This window comes from Mustela lutreola, chromosome 3 (assembly GCF_030435805.1).
Source record: "Mustela lutreola isolate mMusLut2 chromosome 3, mMusLut2.pri, whole genome shotgun sequence".
In the NCBI taxonomy this organism is placed as follows: domain Eukaryota; kingdom Metazoa; phylum Chordata; class Mammalia; order Carnivora; family Mustelidae; genus Mustela; species Mustela lutreola.
In genome coordinates this window covers 139755294-139771496 of record NC_081292.1, presented here as the reverse complement: position 1 = coordinate 139771496, position 16203 = coordinate 139755294, and the positions used below count along the sequence as shown (strand labels likewise).

The 16203-nt window shown below is 54.0% G+C and overlaps 2 protein-coding genes and 1 pseudogene across 2 annotated transcripts; 1 reads left to right on the top strand and 2 right to left on the bottom strand.

The window, feature by feature from the left end:
- Positions 1–927: 927 nt before the first annotated feature.
- On the bottom strand, positions 928–4762 carry EVX2 (even-skipped homeobox 2). The gene is made up of 3 exons (XM_059168945.1): positions 4336–4762; positions 3130–3404; positions 928–1800 (listed from the first exon to the last, which is right to left on the bottom strand). The coding sequence occupies exons 1-3, from the start codon at positions 4760–4762 to the stop codon at positions 1078–1080; spliced, it is 1425 nt and encodes a 474-aa protein (XP_059024928.1). The 3' UTR covers positions 928–1077.
- A 3071-nt stretch (positions 4763–7833) lies between these two features.
- Positions 7834–7957, bottom strand: LOC131828257 (U4 spliceosomal RNA; annotated as a pseudogene).
- A 5877-nt stretch (positions 7958–13834) lies between these two features.
- On the top strand, positions 13835–15742 carry HOXD13 (homeobox D13). Its single transcript, XM_059168944.1, has 2 exons — positions 13835–14609; positions 15411–15742. Exons 1-2 carry the CDS (start codon positions 13835–13837, stop codon positions 15659–15661), a joined length of 1026 nt encoding a protein of 341 aa, XP_059024927.1. The 3' UTR covers positions 15662–15742.
- Positions 15743–16203: the final 461 nt, after the last annotated feature.

The following is a 16203-nucleotide window of genomic DNA, read 5'->3' as shown; positions in this document are numbered from 1 at the left end:
AAAGTGTCTAAGGAAATGCTTCAGGATAATACCACACATCTAGAGATTCAAGTATTTCCCAGATGGAATGGAACCCGGTAGTTGGAAAACTGAGCTGGAAACGCTTCTTCAAATAGACAACGATCTGTCAGTCTTGCCCTCCCCTTCCCTTCGTTCCCCTTTCCACTCCCGGCCTGGCTGCACCCTCCTTTGCCATTACTTTTTGCATAAAATATGCAAGACGCCTGCATCCCGCACCGAAGATCAAAAGAAAGAACCAGGGTGCGCCGAGAGTGGAGGGGAGGCGGCCACTGCCGCCTGCCTCCGCGCTGCCCTTCCCGGGGAAGACGGCCACAGCCCCCTCTCGCCTCGCGCCCGCACGCGGTAAACCTCGCGGTAAGCCGTCTCACAAACGCAACCGGCGGCCGCCCGCGCTCTCCGTCCGCCCTCCTGGCCTTCTCAGACCTCCATTCTTCCGCTCTCCGTGCACGGGACCCCTAACAAGCTCAGGCGGGGGGGGGGGGGGGGCGGGGATTGCCACCTCCCCTCACCCTCGTTTAAAGAAAAGAAAGGCTGGAAGAAGAAGAGCAGCAAGAACCTCGGGGGTGACTGCCCCACCCCCACCCCCGGCACAACGCGCTAGGGTCCACCATTCCCCTCTCTTTGTTGTGATTCTCCCTTGCTTCTGGCCACGTGGTTCAGGAGAGTAACCTGGGCCTGAGGGCTAACGGTCAGGACGCCGTACCCGAGAGGACTAGCTTGAGGGCAAGGGGATTGTCTTCGGGAAGACCCAAGAGCTCCGGACAGAGGCGGGAAACGGGGCACGGGCCGTGGGAAACACGAAGAAGCTGCTGGGTAGAAAATACAAAAATAGAAATTTGGGGGTACACCCGCGGGATTTTCGCGCGGCTCTTTTCCCCCAATTCAGTCGGGGCATCTTCCCTTCGGCCTCCCGCGCCAGGGCGCCCCCTGGCGGCAGCGTTAGCAGCGGGCAGAGCGCAGAGGGCACGTGGGCGCACGGAGGGCGCGGGGGGCGCTCAGGGGACTCCCGGGCACGCTCAGAGTGGCGGGCACAGCCCCCTGGCGGCGGCGACGTAGTTATCTAGTGAGCGGCGCCTCGTCTCTCTGGTCCGGCGGGCTCACGGCGGTCTTGCTAAGCACAGCCGCTGAGTAGGGCAGGAAGCCGCTCTCCGAGCGAGGCGCCGCTGCGCTGCAGCCGAAGTCCGAGCCCCCAGCGGCCCCCGCGCCGCCTCCGCCTCCACCCCCGCCGCCGCCGCCACCGCCCCGGGAGCCCAGGGCCGCGGCGGCGGCTGCTGCGGCCGCCGCGGCGGATTGACTGCTGTGGCAACTGAGGCACGAGCAGGGCGCGGAGCCGCCGCTGGGGGGCGCCCCAGCCGCCGCGGCCGAGGAGGCCGCAGCCGCCGCAGCCGCCGCAGCCGCCGCTGCGGAGGCCGCACTGTTGAGCCCCGCGGCGGCCGCTGGCGTCTGGTAGAGGCCCGGGTGGCGGAAGCTACACAACAGCTCCGGCCTCGAGTAAGGGTGCGACAGGGCACGGAAGGTGTCCAGCGGACGGATGGACGTGGCGAAGGGCGACGAGGCCGCGGCCGCTGCGCCGGAGGCCGCGGCCGCCGCGGCCGCAGCCGTGACACCCACGTGCGGGTAGTAGTGCAGCGGCACGTGCGAGTGGAAGGGGTAGGGCAGGCTTCCGGTGGCGGCCGCGTGCGTCATCATGTAGGTGTAGAAGCTGGGGTCGGCCGGGTGCGGCCACGACATTGCCAGGCGCTGCCGCTTGTCCTTCATGCGCCGGTTCTGGAACCATACCTGAGGGGAGAGCCGCGCCGCGGCCCGAGTTAAGGAGTGCCGGGAGGCCTCAGCCCCCGCCCTGGACCTCTCTACCCTTCCCGGACCTCCGCAAGGCCTGACCTACTACTCCCCTCCGACTGGGCGCCCCTTGGAGGCCCCTCTGCTCTCCCAGCTGGTAGTGAGGGCGACAGTGGGAACAGCCATGGGCACACCTTCCTGCGCGAAAATAGCCTTCTGCCCTCGGCTCCTGCTCCCTTGCTTTTTGCTGCGTTTTAGATCCCAGCGCAACCTTTCCTTTCCTTCCTCGCCACCCACTGGTGCCCAGGCTTGCCGAGCACCCCTCTCTCAATCCCAGGATTTGCACGGGATTCTAGGCCACCTTTGAAGAGGGTCTGCTATCTCGGCATCTTTTCCAAAAGCTCGCCGCTCGAGGTCTTGCGTCCTCTGAGCTGCAACAACCTGCCCCAAGGGCACACGTTCGGTTTTGATACCGAAGGGATGATTTTGTTGGAATCGTTTGCCTCAAATGAGTGGCGGGAGCAACACCCTCTTAAACTGGGAAGGGGACTTTTCTACCCCTCCCAACGCAGTCTAATGAAGACATCATTCGTCACAACTCTAAATTAAAGAAAGCCTGATCAAACCAAAGAGAGACTTCCACAACCTCCCTTATCCCTTGCAATTTACTCTTTTCGTTTCTAGTGTGGGATCCTCCGTGAAGTGTTCGCCAAGTCGCCCAACCTCCCAGCTGTCTCTCTCAGATTAATAAAATAAATCACCTAGAGATACAGAAATAAGAACAATTTCGTTGTATCCTCCCTCCCACCCCCAAGGTTGCTTTCTTTCTCTCCCCACCCCACTGCTGCCCAAGAGAAAAATGTTTAGGAAACTACTTTCTCAACCCAATCGATCTTCAAAATACAGTATTCCTTTCTCCTTGTTGTAACGATTTATGTGGAAAATAAATCTCCAAGATCAAGAGCAGATGAAAAGTTTCACGTAGGGTTCGTGCCAGAGGAACAAAGACTAGCCGGCTTTGCCGCCCAAGGGAAAGTGAGGCCATGGACATGAGCTAGGGACACCTGGGCAGGCGCTGGGCAGAATCGAACAGAGGCCAGCGTTTCCGGCATCGGCTCCGCCATTCCCGGGCCTTCTCAGGTCAGCAAGGCCGGCCAACCCTTCGGATTCAGCAGCTGAGAAATAAATATGCCAGTTTCTTTGGTGACTCTACCCCGCGGACTTTCAGGCCTTCAGCTAAATGTGGCCACCCAGGAAGAAGAAAGGAGAAACAAAAATCAACCCAGACACCCCGGGGAGGCTAGAAAAGGCGCGTGCTGGAATCAATACCTTGATGGTGGTTTCCGGCAGGTTGAGCGCCGCGGCTAGCTCACACCGGCGGGGCCGAGACACATAGTTCTCCCTGTAGAATTCCTTCTCCAAGCGCGCGATCTGTTCGCGGGTGAACGCCGTGCGGTAGCGCCGCACCTGATCCGCGCCGGAGCCGGAGCCGCCCAGCGCCGCGCCCCCGCCACCGCCGCTGCCGCCACCTCCATGCAGGCTGCCAAGGCCAGAGCCCGACGCAGACGTCGTGGTGCCGGCGGCAGAGCCGCTCTCCGCGTACCCTGGCAAACAAACGGCCGACAGTGCGAGAGTCACTGTAGGGCCGCGATCCCCGCGCTGGGGCTGAGCGTGGATGGGGAAAGCCGGGAGAGGAAGGCGAGATGCTGCCAGAATTGATAGTGTCTGTCATGCTTATAAATTGCTGCTTTTAATGGAATCAGTAAAGTTTGGGGACCCCTTCATAACCAAATAATAAGAACTCAATTAGGAAGGTTTTTTTTTTTTTTTTCCCTTAAATAATTGGAAATTTTCAAGTCAGGAGGAAAATTGGTCAAGGGAAAATGCCTACATCTAGGCGCAGTTTGGTAAGCTCTGGGTTTCCCCTGGTCTGGAGACAGCAGGGCAGCTTTTGTAGGGCTCCCAACCTTTCTTTGATAGTCTTTTGGGTTTGGCTAAAAAATATTTTTAAGATGAGAAAGAGCAGCAGCTCAAACCGGAACCATTGGGAAGTGGACTCTACTTTTCAACTCTTTTCTTCCGCTGACCCAAGCGGGTCTCCCAGAGGCGCCCGGCGACTCTCCCTCCGACTTACTGAGGATGCCCCCTCCACTCGGCCTTGGGGAATCAGGGGTAACGGAGTTCAGAGCAGCTACCTGGGCACCCTTCCCGTAGCGCGACTCAGCGGCTGGCTAGGGGTCGGTCAGTTCGCACAGGCTTTTAGAACAGCCCGCAGAAACATTTTCTAGAACTCGGGCGATAGCGGGCTGGCGGGCCTGGAACGCCCCAGGCCTGTGCCTCGCTGGGAGACTCAAGGAGCAAAGCGGGAATGCAGGGTCCCCAGCATGCGTCCCGCCCCCGCCCGAGCCCGCTGGGTGCAGCTTGCTTGCGAAAGAAGGTCGGTTAGGGGCAAAGGCAGTAGGAAGGGCCAGCAGAAGCCGCGGAGGAACGCGGGGAGGATGCGACCAGAGAGCGCGGCAAGGGCGGCGCGGTTACCTTTGCCATTGTTTTCCTTGAGCGGCGCGGCGGCGAGGCCGCCAGGGGAGCGCAGCGCGGAGCAGCCCACCTCCACGTCGCTGCTCATGTCCGCCTCGGCGGCGGCCTCTGAATAATGACCCGGCTTTTTACGGCCTTCGGCTGCGGAGGCGATTTCGGAGGAGACGGTGCTTTCGCTGCCCGAGTGCTGCAGGTTGAACAAAGTGTCTATTTCGAATTTGCCCTTGGCAGGGAGGTCTCCCAGAGCGCTGTGCAGGGGGGCGGACGGCAGGCGCGGGCTGAGGCGAGCCGGGTGCTGCGAATTTTCCAGGGCCTCGAGCACAGCATTGCCAGCTGAATCGGACAAATTGGAGAACCGCTTGCCGGCCGTGGGGCTGTGCAGCCCTCTCTCCATCAGAATCATCTCTTTTCTTATTCTTTCCATCATCTCAGCTTTCTAAAAAATGTCACAGTGGCCCGCTGTCCCGTCCTAATGATGGGCTGCGCCTAGGGCTAATTCTCATTCAGCCCCAGCGAGCGCCTCTAAATATTATTATCTCTTTTGGAGGGAGGCGGAAAAATTGTGGGATGCCAGAGCGAGGGAATGACTGGTCAAAATGACCCATACATCCTTCCGAGCCCGAGATGTCATTCATCAAAAAGTAGCGCTCGCTCGTCATTAAGGTACGAATGACGCCGTTCGAATAATCATTTATTGTAACAGGTTTATAAGCAAATAAATACACGCTCCTGTCAGTGGGTAATGAAGGCAGCTTCGGAGCAGACAAATAGATCCAGGTAGGAGGCGAGAAGAGACAAGAAGTGAGGAGGAAGGCTCCGGTCCTTTGCCCGCTCAGAGCCGGTTCTGTTCGCCCGGGGGTTTGGCCTCGGGGGTGAAATTGACAGTCTGATTAATAGAGCGCGCCGCGGCACATTTCCCCCTTCATTTAGGGGCATCATTACGCTCTCAGTTTGCTGGGTTGCCCCTTAGGTCCTAATCATGCAGTGCCTTCCTCATTTTTCCTCGGACATAGATACGTGTTAAATAATAGATAATGCTTTGATTTTCCAGAGTAGATCGTCGGGAAGCCCCCCCCCCCTTTTTAACATTTACAAGCGGGAGGGGTAAGGGAGGGGACCAGAGGGAGGATGTAGGAAGAGTTGCGTAAGGAGACCTTGCGCTCCTGTCTGGATTACTTATCTTTTGAATTTCAGAACCAAATATGTATTTTATTTAACAAATAAGGCGCCGAGTTTTCTCTCTCCCCACTTCTTCGCCTCAGTCTGGCTGCTCTCCTCCCACCCCAGCTGAGAGACAGAGAGAGAGAGAGAAAGGGAAAGGAAATATCGTAGAGTTTTGAAAGCACTTCAGTGCTACGTGGCTGGGGAGGTGCGTTGGACCCGCGCCTCCAAACGGAAATCATTAGGTCCTCTCTGATTTTTTAACACCGTTTGCAGAGTGAGTTCTGAACTTGAAGTCCTGGGTTTTTTACTTTTATAACCCTGCTGATGGATAGGCTTCTCGCCTACGCATTTTCCCTGGGGGAAATGAACTCGGCTGGACGATTTCATAGTAGAATTCGACAGCTAACTTTAAACACAGTCGCGATTTACAACGCCATATGGGCTGCCCCAGATCCACTTTTTACGTTGCCAGCTTTCCCCCTCCCTACTCAAATTGAATTATTTGTGGCAAAGTTGCCGAATTTCTAGGTCAAAGGAGGAAAGAAGGGATTTAGCCTCTTTCCCTTTCCATCCGCTGCCCTCCCTTTTCCACTCTGCTCTTCTTTCTTCTCTCCTTCTCCTACCCCAACCCAACCTCTTACCTGTGGCCCTGAGTATGCCCGGTGCTGAGTCTGGGCGCGGAGAGTCTCGTACCAGCCTTGCTGCTGCTTACTGTGGCCTGAGCTTGGAGGCTGAGCCTCTTGGCGATAACTTTGATGGTCATAATGACGCCGGTGGCAACCATTTTAACGAAGATCAATCTTCACTCAAGGCCGTTGCACATCTCCTCCCGCGCTTGCGCCCCACCCTGTCCGGGCCCCCGAAGCACTGTGCGGGTCCGCCAGCCAGCAGCAAAATAGGAGAGATCCCTGGTCACAGGCAGGGACACGATAAGATATGGACGGGACACGGAGGTCGGCCTTCGAGCTTCCGAAGAGGCCGAGAGACCCTGGCAATCTGGGCGCTGGGCGCGGGTCCTGCATCCTCCCCTCAGCGCCAACTCAGACCCCAACCCAGCCCCCCTTCCTCCCTGCCGCCACACCCAGCACGTTGGGGTGTGTTAGGGGCAAACCCAGAATCTATTTGCCCATCTCTCCGTTGGCGCTTTCCTTTTAACCTTGAACCCGTTGGGGGCGCGTCAGGAATGTAAGGAGAGACGAGGTGTTAAGTATATTTATATACATTTATACACATAGTCAATGCCAAAAGTTTCTCTCCAGTTCCCCTCGGCGCCAACTTATTTCAACAACGTGAGCTTTGCTTAGAAAATCAAATCCACCTCTTTAGGTAATAAACGGAATTCTCCCCCAAGGTGAGAAATGCAAAGCTGGAGAGACACGCCGCGGTGGCTGGAGAGGTGGTGGGGGGAGGAGGGACGTGGAGTGGGTGTCGGGAACCCGGAAGAGCACCGGCCTCGGCGTCCACCTCCCACCCTGTCCCAGAGGCCACTCGACTCTGAGCACTATGAGCCCTCCCTGAGGCGGCTTTCTAGCCCTTAAGGCGTTCAAAGATTAGCCTTGCGAGTGCCCCCACCGCTCCCTCCTAGCTCCACAGTCTATGCCCGCAGCTCTACCACCCCCGGTAGGGTCCCCGGGCAAAGAGAAGTCGCTGCCCCAGGAACCTGGGAAGGGTCCTCCCCCAGCCCAGTCCCACTTGCTTAGGGAACTGAATGGGACACTTCGGTCCAGGCTCGGGTTCGTGGGTGGCCGAGGCCCTGGCGGGGGTTGGGATAGGCCCGGGCGCGACCCAGGCGGAAGTCACAGATGCCTTTATTGCTGTCGTTTGGCGCCCCCGTCTGTTTTATTCGCGGTTTCGGCAGCTGTGAGCTACTTTGAATCGCAGAAGCCGCAGCTGGGGGCTGAGGTGCCGACGGCAACCCCTTCCTCCTTCACTCCACGCTTCTTCCTTTCTTCCCTTCCTCTGGGACCTGACGCCTCTGGTCCCAAAGCCTGCGCCAAACCGGACCTCAGTCTGTTGAAAAGGTAAAACACCATTTCCAGGCGACAACTTCATTCATTAGTGGTTTTGAAAACTATTTTGCACCTTTTAAATAACACTAATATTTCGTATTCTAGCACGTTAATTATAAAAGGTACATTGGAAAACACGTCAGGGAAATTACTCACAGTAAAAGACACCTATAATTTTTCATTAAACTGCGTTTAGCAGACAATATTTCACCAGAGACGGTGAATATCCCATAACAATATTTAATGTCCCTTGCTTAATTTTAGATTCCACATCTACTAGTCTAGTAATGTTGGTGAACTTTTATTTAGCTTTTACTCTAAAATTACAAGTGTTTTTTACATATATTATCTCCTTTAAAGCTCGAAGCAACTCTAGAGATGGATTCTATTAGCAATAATCGCGCCTCGGATAAACCTCATTGGCTACGATACTGCCACTGCGCAAAGCTAGAGATGGATTCTATTATCCCTTTTACAGAGATGGACTCCTTCCACACAGAGAGGTTGAAGGACTTGCTGATTTAAACTTATCTCTGAAAATATCCAAGTTATAAGGTTCTTAAAAGCTTTGGGGCAGCATTTTTAATTGATTTTTTTTCACTTTTGCATACATCTTCTTGAAATACAGGCCTACCTCCAAAACACTGAGCCTGTATAGCAGATAGTGAAAAAGATTAACAAACAGTTCTGTTAATGTTTATTAATGAAATACCCAAACCTTGCACTTCTCCCAGACGGTGGAGGCTGAAACTGAGAACGACCAGTCAGATGCTCCCAGTTTTTATCGTAACCTCTGGGCCATATTGAGACCTTCTCCTCACCACCAAAATATAGGACTTACTCAATAAAATAAGACAAGAGTCCAGCCCATGCCCCCGTGTTTTGTCAAGAATTTTTAAGGTGCATTGGGGGTGAGGGTGTGGGACCGCCTTTCTCCAAATGGACTGAAAAACGGGTTTTGGTCCAAAGGAGGAATTACATGAAGGAGGTCTTATTTATTTACTTGTTCATTTAATTTGGAGGGGCAGGTTGGGCCTCCAGACTAAATACTTGTTTCTTGAGCAGCAGCTGGTCCTCCGAGGTGAAGCGGTAAACACTTTTGGCCTTGGACTGAAGGTAATATAAATGTGTCCAGGCTGCCCGGGCGGAGGGGCGCGGGTAAAGCCGGAGTTGCAACGGAGCCCCCGCGTACTCCCGGGGCCTGGCTGCGGTCTTCCGCGCGGTAGGGTCTGGGCTAGGCGGGCCCCAAACCCGCGCGGGCCCGCATCCGGAAGCAAGCTCGCTCGAGGACTGGGGCCGCCTGGGTTTAGAGGGACAGCAGAATCGCTAAAACCTAGGCTTCGAACCCCTGGTGCACTTTCTTTAAGTTAAATACAGTCCCCACGGCTTATGGCTTGGAGGTTTCGGTTTATAAGGGAAAGAGTCGCCGCTTTGGCGACTCAGGCCTGACTCCCTCCTGGCATCTTTTTGGGGCCATCTCTAGGCGGGCAGTCCTTGCGCTGTCTCTTAGTCCCTCTGGCTGCTTCTAGTTCTCGTCCTTCCCGCTACAGTTGCGCACCCGACGAGGGACTGCCCTGGGTGAGGAGGTGGGGGGGGGGGTACTTTCTCCCGGGCTCTGGGGCTACCCAGACCCGCTGCCTGCCTGAAGCTTGAGCGCCCTCAGACGCCACGGGAAAACTTGCAGAGACATCTAGCGCCAGGCCTGAGGAACTGCGCGCTGCCCGGCGGGGAAAGCAAGCCTGACCACTTGCTTCTCCACCTCACTCCCTTTGCGCCGCCACCCACCCACCCCACGTCCTATCCCCCCACGGCCCACCTTCTTGGTTAGGCATTTCCTTAATCTTCATCTTTTCTCCCTGCTGGTGTCCACGCGCGGATTCCTCATAGAGACCAAGGGCTCTGGGGAATGGAGAGAGACAGAGAGAGGGCGAGAGGAAAAGGGATTGAGAGAAGGTGGGGAGAAGAGGACATTAACTTTCTTTCATTTCCAAAGGTCAACAGAGCGAGCACTTGCTGGACTCCAGCTAACAATGACCTTGCTAGAGAAGTGCATAGGAGGAAAACCCCAGGCCTTGAGACACCAGGCAAAATAGCAGAAAACTGTTTGCAGTCCCAGCTTTTGCTTCCTGGAGGGCAGGTGGGAGGGCAACAAGTTACTGATATCCTCCAGCTCTGGGCCCACCCTCCAGCACCCCCTTCTCAGCAAGGTTAGTGCTTCTCTAAGAGGGAAGACTCTTGCTGTGTTTCATTCCTTCCAGGACTGGAGTTTTCTCCATCCTAACAAGAGCCCTCTGCTCTGTGGGAGGCCAACCTAGATTCACCAAATAGCACTTTGGGTTTAGAGAGTGTTTTGTTGTTGCTGCAAACAATTTACATTTGATAAAGCCTAACTGTGTTTTAAAATCCAAATGGAATACATCTCAGACATAGAAAGTGACCAAACTGAGGATTCCACTGTCTGGCTTTTGCTAGAGACCCCTCTCTTTACCCTAGGATGTTATTTTTATTTTTCTTAATATATATTTCCAACCTGAATGAAACTGGGTATTGCCTACAGAGAGAAATTAGATTCAAAGTTGGCAGGACACAGATTTGGTTAAGAACACGGTCCAGCCAGTCCTGCTGGATTTAAGACTTTATTCTGGAATGAAGACTTTATTTCTACACTTAATTTTTGGCTTCTTACAAGTTAATTAGGGGGGTGTCCTGCACTTCGTGGTGCACTTCTTTTCCATCAAGGAAAAGACTTTCAAAGGAATTCCAAGTACCCCACTCTGATAGGAGCCGGTAATTGTTGTCTGGTGCTAATGGCCACTGATTATGGGGTTAATTGAGCTCACTGTTTTGGCAAGCAGAGGAACTTCTGTTCTTCAGTGAGTCTAAATCTCAGACTTCATCCACCCATTCCCCAACCCAGGACAAGGACATGATTTGAAAGATCGTCTACAAGGAGGACAAGAGAGGGTGTGATTTTCAGAACATTATTGATTCCCAGAAAGGGTGCCTATGGAGAGAGGAGAAAGGAGAACGAGTGAGTGGTGGGAAAGGAGGACAGAGATGATCTCTCTCCCCCCCTCCCTCTCCCTGCCCCCCCTTCTCAATAAGACTTTGGACAATGAGGGGTTCTCTCCCAAATCTGGAAATGTGACAAAACTGGTTTCACTGAATAACACGTCAGTGTTTGGAGGCATTTCTGTCTGGCTGCAAAAGATTTTCATTTAACAAAGTTTATGTCTGTTGTTAAAGTCCCAGCATAATACACCCACACACATACACAGGGTTCAATCTGTGCTCCTGACCAATTAAAGGAAAGTATTTCCATTGAGCTTAAACCTAAAATCAACTCGGACACAGGGTACACAGACTAAATGAAATGTTTCCGCAAATTCAGCCTCAAAATTCCTCTACTACCTACCACCCTGGCTTGTAAATTATGCGTCTTATTAGTTCATAAACAGAGCAACCCTGACTTTGCCTGGTACTCATCCGCAGCCCTATGATCCAATAGCAGCCGCTGCCCTGGGGTGCTGGGTTTAAGGGCTCTCACAGGGTCCAGTTGGAGCCTCCTTTCTAAGGGGAATTCCCTCCCCCAGGTCCAGGACCTTGAAGGCTGTACTGGAAGTAGATTCGGCAGCAGAATAGCAAGAGGCAATACTCCTTATTGTTTAAAACCTCCCGAGTCCCAATATCCACTAGGATGGACAGAGAAACCCCGAGTCCTGTGAAGGTCCCACAGGGCAACTGGAGGTAGAGCCATGATTGAGAAGTGTCTTTCAACCAGGTCATGAATTCAGACTTTCCTCTCAGCCCTGCAGAACTTAATTTGCTGCATGGAAAATTCAGCCAAAATTGAAGGGCTGTCTCAAATCGGCAAAACTTGAGAAATTCTTCCTTCCTAGCTGAATTTCATTTTCTTCGTATTTTGACATATAATTGACTATTAAAATGTATTTATCCATTAGAATGTGGCACAGAAATCTCTGGTATGGGGGGAGGAATCACAGGGATATTTAGTTTTAAAAGACTGAAAGTCCATTGGTTCCAGTTATGCCTTAGAAATTATTTCAGCAAATTTGCTTTTTGAGATCATGGGAGGAAAATGTTTAACTCTGTTCTCCCTCTCTGAGAAAAAGCAAGGGAGACAAAGGAAAAATAAGAGAGTTTGGGGTTGATATTCCACACCTGGTTTGGTACCGAAATTGCTGGGTGAGGAGGACCCCGCCAGACTCTTCCAAAAAATCAGCAACCTCTGTCACCTAGCACGGGCTGGTGTTTTTAAAACGCTGATTCAGCTTCCGTTACTAACTTTTGCCTCCATTTTTCAAGTAACCAAAATTGTTCGCACCAGAAAACTTGTATTCCCTATGATTTTCTGCAAAGGCTCAAGCCCCTCTGACTCAGATTTGATCATGAACACATCTAGGACTTCAAAAAGGTCAAATTCCCCTGCTTTTCCTTTCCAGCGCCCCTCTCATAACTTTCCCCTTTATTTGAGCCTTTTATGGTTACTGGGTTTTGCGTGTCAACACTCCCGACACCAGCAGCCCACCCTGCAATGCCAGGCCAGGCCCAGGAGGGCCTCCTTGGCTTTTTTTTTTACTCGCCCCATCCAGTCGCGTCTTGGGTCCAGGAATGGCAGGGCTGGGTGACAAGCTGGCTTCATCAGTCACAGGCTCATGGGCGCGATTTTCTTGGAGATGGGCTGGCCTGGGGAGTTAACACTGCAGAACCAAACAGGCTCACTCTGAGGGCTTCTGCACCCACCCCAGAAGCTTTAACTGCTCAGATCAAATATTGCTCCTAAGGGGGACCCTTAAATTTACCCCAGGAGACACACCAGCTGTCCACCACCACCACCACCACCACCACCACCAACACCCCCCCCCCCCAGTGACTAAGATGGGTGGTGGTGGGCTGGGGCTCCATAGCAGAGAAATGGTGCAAAGGGATGAGTCGGGTCAGGGCTGTGATGGCTGACACCAGGAGCCCACTCTCTCCCCTGAAGGCCAGACCCAGTTGTTCAGGGCTGCTCTTATCTGGAGCCTCAACTTGGCTTGGAAAAAAAAAAAAAACAACACCCTCTTAATTTGCCCCTCTCAGTTCTCTGCAGTTGGCAGCTTGGAAAAGAAAGTGAAACAAAGGTCCCTGGGAAAGTGAAGTTTTCAATTAATTGGTGTGAGTAATGGGCGGGGGTGGGTGGTGGCTGCAAAATGCAGGAGGGAGTCGGGCTGCAGGGGAGGCGCAGAAGTTTCCGGGCGGGCAGCAGAGTGGCTTTCTCCAGGTGCCCTCTGCAGGGTGTTTCTGCTGACCAGGGGAATCTGCGCTGAGGCTGGGGAGGCCAGATCGAGAAGTGATTCCCGGTTGGCCTGAGTGTAAAGGCGAACAGTGTGGAGGATCAGGCAACAGGAGTTTTCTCGGTGGGTCAGATCGTCAGGTTCGCCGCGTTGTGGAAGTCTTTTCTGCTGCTTGACTTACTTGTAAGTCTTTGTCCCGTCCCTAAGGGCGCTTCGTGGGCATTTTCCTGGTGGACTGGATGTGTGTGTTTAGCGAGGACCTGCTCCAATTAGTCTTAATTCGGAGGATCCCTTAGGATAACCTGCGTGAAATGCCCGTGGCGGTTGTTCAAGGTAGGGAAAATAGACTTCCTCGGGCTTGGGGTCTAGGTCAACTAATCCAAGGGATTAAGCAACGGGATCCAAAAGCAATCTGTTTTCACATCATTCTGGCCATCTCTGTCCTTCGCCTTCGTTGAGCTGTGCAGCTCGGACCCGAGGAGAGGTGGCAAAACCAGCCGTGGCCCAAACAAGGCGCAGGCCTCGGCGCCCGTCTCAGTCGCAGACAGGGCCTAGGATGGGCGGTCGCGCAATCAACTCGTGGGGGTTGGCTGCGGCGCAAACGCCTGGGTCCGGGGGAGGGCAGGAAGGGGCGGTGGGCTGCACTAGGGGCTGGGAAGAGGTAGGGGCCCGGGTGGGTGGGTCCAGAGGGGTCCCGGCCAGGAGCCAGGCTCTCCCGCGCCCCCACCCCCACGTGGCCCCGCGCAGCCAATGGCGCGGCCCCGAGAGGGAGCCCTCGGGGAGGGAGGAGGCCCCCCGACCGGCCCAGGCCCCCTCCCAACCTGAACTTCGTTTTTATAAACGTCCCGCGATGAGCTAACCTGTTGGAGGGCGGGCGGGCGGGAGGCGGGAGGCTCGCAGAGGGAGAGAGGGCGAGAGGAAGAGGGCGGGAGCGAGAGAACGAGAGAGAAAGGAGAGGAGGGAGGAAGCGCGCCGCGCCATGGTGTCCTGCGCGGGGCCGGGGCCGGGGCCAGGGCCGGGCCAGGCCGGGCCATGAGCCGCGCCGGGAGCTGGGACATGGACGGGCTGCGGGCGGACAGTGGGGCCGCCGGAGCGGCCCCAGCCTCCTCCTCCTCCTCGTCTGTGGCGGCGGCGGCGGCGCCGGGCCAGTGTCGCGGCTTCCTCTCGGCGCCAGTATTCGCCGGGACACACTCCGGGCGCGCAGCGGCTGCGGCGGCGGCGGCGGCGGCGGCGGCGGCGGCGGCCTCGGGCTTCGCATACCCCGGGACCTCTGAGCGTGCGGGCTCCGCGGCGTCGTCGTCATCTTCGGCTGTGGTCGCAGCGCGTCCGGAGGCTCCCTCGGCCAAAGAGTGTCCGGCGCCCGGCGCGGCAGCTACAGCGCCGCCGGGCGCCCCAGCTCTGGGCTACGGCTACCACTTCGGCAACGGCTACTACAGCTGCCGCATGTCACACGGCGTGGGCTTGCAGCAAAACGCTCTCAAGTCGTCGCCGCACGCCTCGCTGGGAGGCTTCCCGGTGGAGAAGTACATGGACGTGTCGGGCCTGGCAAGCAGCAGCGTACCAGCCAACGAGGTGCCTGCCAGAGCCAAAGAGGTGTCCTTCTACCAGGGCTACACGAGCCCCTATCAGCATGTGCCTGGCTACATCGACATGGTGTCTACCTTCGGTTCCGGGGAGCCTCGGCATGAGGCGTACATCTCCATGGAGGGCTACCAGTCCTGGACGCTGGCCAACGGGTGGAACAGCCAGGTGTACTGCGCCAAGGATCAGCCACAGGGCTCCCACTTTTGGAAATCATCCTTTCCAGGTAGGAGTGATGGGATGGGGCGGGGTGTGTGTGTGGGGGGGGTGTGGACGGGGAAGCCATAAGGGAAGGAGTGGGGGGAGGGAAGAGAGAGAGAAGGGAAAGAAAGCACCAGGCATGTAGGTCCCTTCTTGGAAGCTGCACTTGTGCCCCTTGCCCAGCCAAGGTTAACCTGATGAAACAGTTCCTGTGGTTTGCCTGAAATTTGTAAATTTCTCCTTTGATTTAAACGGTCCCCCTCACAACCCTTTTCTTTCTCATGTGCCAGCATAGGCAAAGACCCACAGTTGAGGGTCTTTGCGTTCCCTTTGCTCAGGCCTTGGCTCCTCCTCCCCGAAGAAGTGTCAAACAGTTGGGTCCCACTTTTGAAGGATATGACTCTCCCAGGGTCACCACTAAAGCTTCTAACAGCTCACAAACTCCAAACACAGGAACACAAGAAATCAAAGCTTGAACAAAAACCCTGGATTTTTTTTTTTTTTAGGTCTGTGTATGTTTGTATGTGTGCAACGGACATTTGCAGAAACTGTCCTTATAACTGTCCCCAATAACAATGCCATAAAATTGAAGGCTTGTTAAGATGATGGTTTGAGAAACCATGATGGTCCATCAAATGGCCTTCACTTTGAAGTGTAAATATCTTTCTTTAATAATGTGTAAATAACATGTCTGTGTAAATAATAATAAAATGCAAACAGCCTGGTTTTCTTTATTTCCCAGACCCCTTCCAAACATACACACACAGCCCCCAGGGGTGCTCCAGAATCCCTGGTCTAATTTTTTTCATGCTGTTTTTTACACCAGGGGATGTGGCTCTAAATCAGCCAGATATGTGTGTCTACCGTCGGGGGAGGAAGAAGAGGGTGCCCTACACCAAACTGCAGCTCAAAGAACTGGAGAACGAGTATGCCATTAACAAGTTCATTAACAAGGACAAGCGGCGGCGGATCTCGGCTGCCACGAACCTATCCGAGAGACAAGTGACCATTTGGTTTCAGAACCGAAGAGTGAAAGACAAGAAGATCGTCTCCAAGCTCAAAGACACTGTCTCCTGATATAGACCAGATTGGCCAAAGAGAGTTTAAATGCTTTCAGTTGTCTCCAAAAGACCTTCGGAAAGACTTGAATATGTATTTAATTTCTCCCCATCTCCCTGCCAATGATGGCAAATTTTGTGAATTGTTTTTCTCTCTTTCCTTTATTTGACTCTAAAACCTTTTGCTGCCCAACCTGACTTTGTAGTTCTGTTTCTTACTTGTTTATTATTGATTTTGTTCTTGTCTAGGTTTTCTTAAATGATGTTTTTAATGTTCTGTTTCTCCCTCCAGGCCAGTATAAAGGACTTGAAGTATTTTTAAATAATCCCCCCCAAAGAATTTCAGAAGTGCCATTATGATTTTAAGGTTTTATTTTCTTAAATCACTTCATATGCCTATTTCCAGCACTGATTATCTTCATAATCTATTAGGGTAGAACAATTTGCAGTCATTTATATCCTGTGATTGGGCAATTTAATCATTAGTTCTCAGTAGTCACCCTGAGGCAAGTGGAAACAGCTCTGGGCAGACAGTGCTCTTGGGTCACCGGGAAAGTCTAA

Coding starts and splice junctions, on each gene's coding strand:
- EVX2 (XM_059168945.1), bottom strand. CDS start 4,762: ATGATGGAAAGAATAAGAAAAGAGATGATTCTGATGGAGAGAGGGCTG. Junction 3,405..4,335: donor CAAGGAAAACAATGGCAAAG/GTAACCGCGCCG, acceptor TTTGTTTGCCAG/GGTACGCGGAGAGCGGCTCT. Junction 1,801..3,129: donor TGCCGGAAACCACCATCAAG/GTATTGATTCCA, acceptor CTCTCCCCTCAG/GTATGGTTCCAGAACCGGCG.
- HOXD13 (XM_059168944.1), top strand. CDS start 13,835: ATGAGCCGCGCCGGGAGCTGGGACATGGACGGGCTGCGGGCGGACAGT. Junction 14,610..15,410: donor TTGGAAATCATCCTTTCCAG/GTAGGAGTGATG, acceptor TTTTTACACCAG/GGGATGTGGCTCTAAATCAG.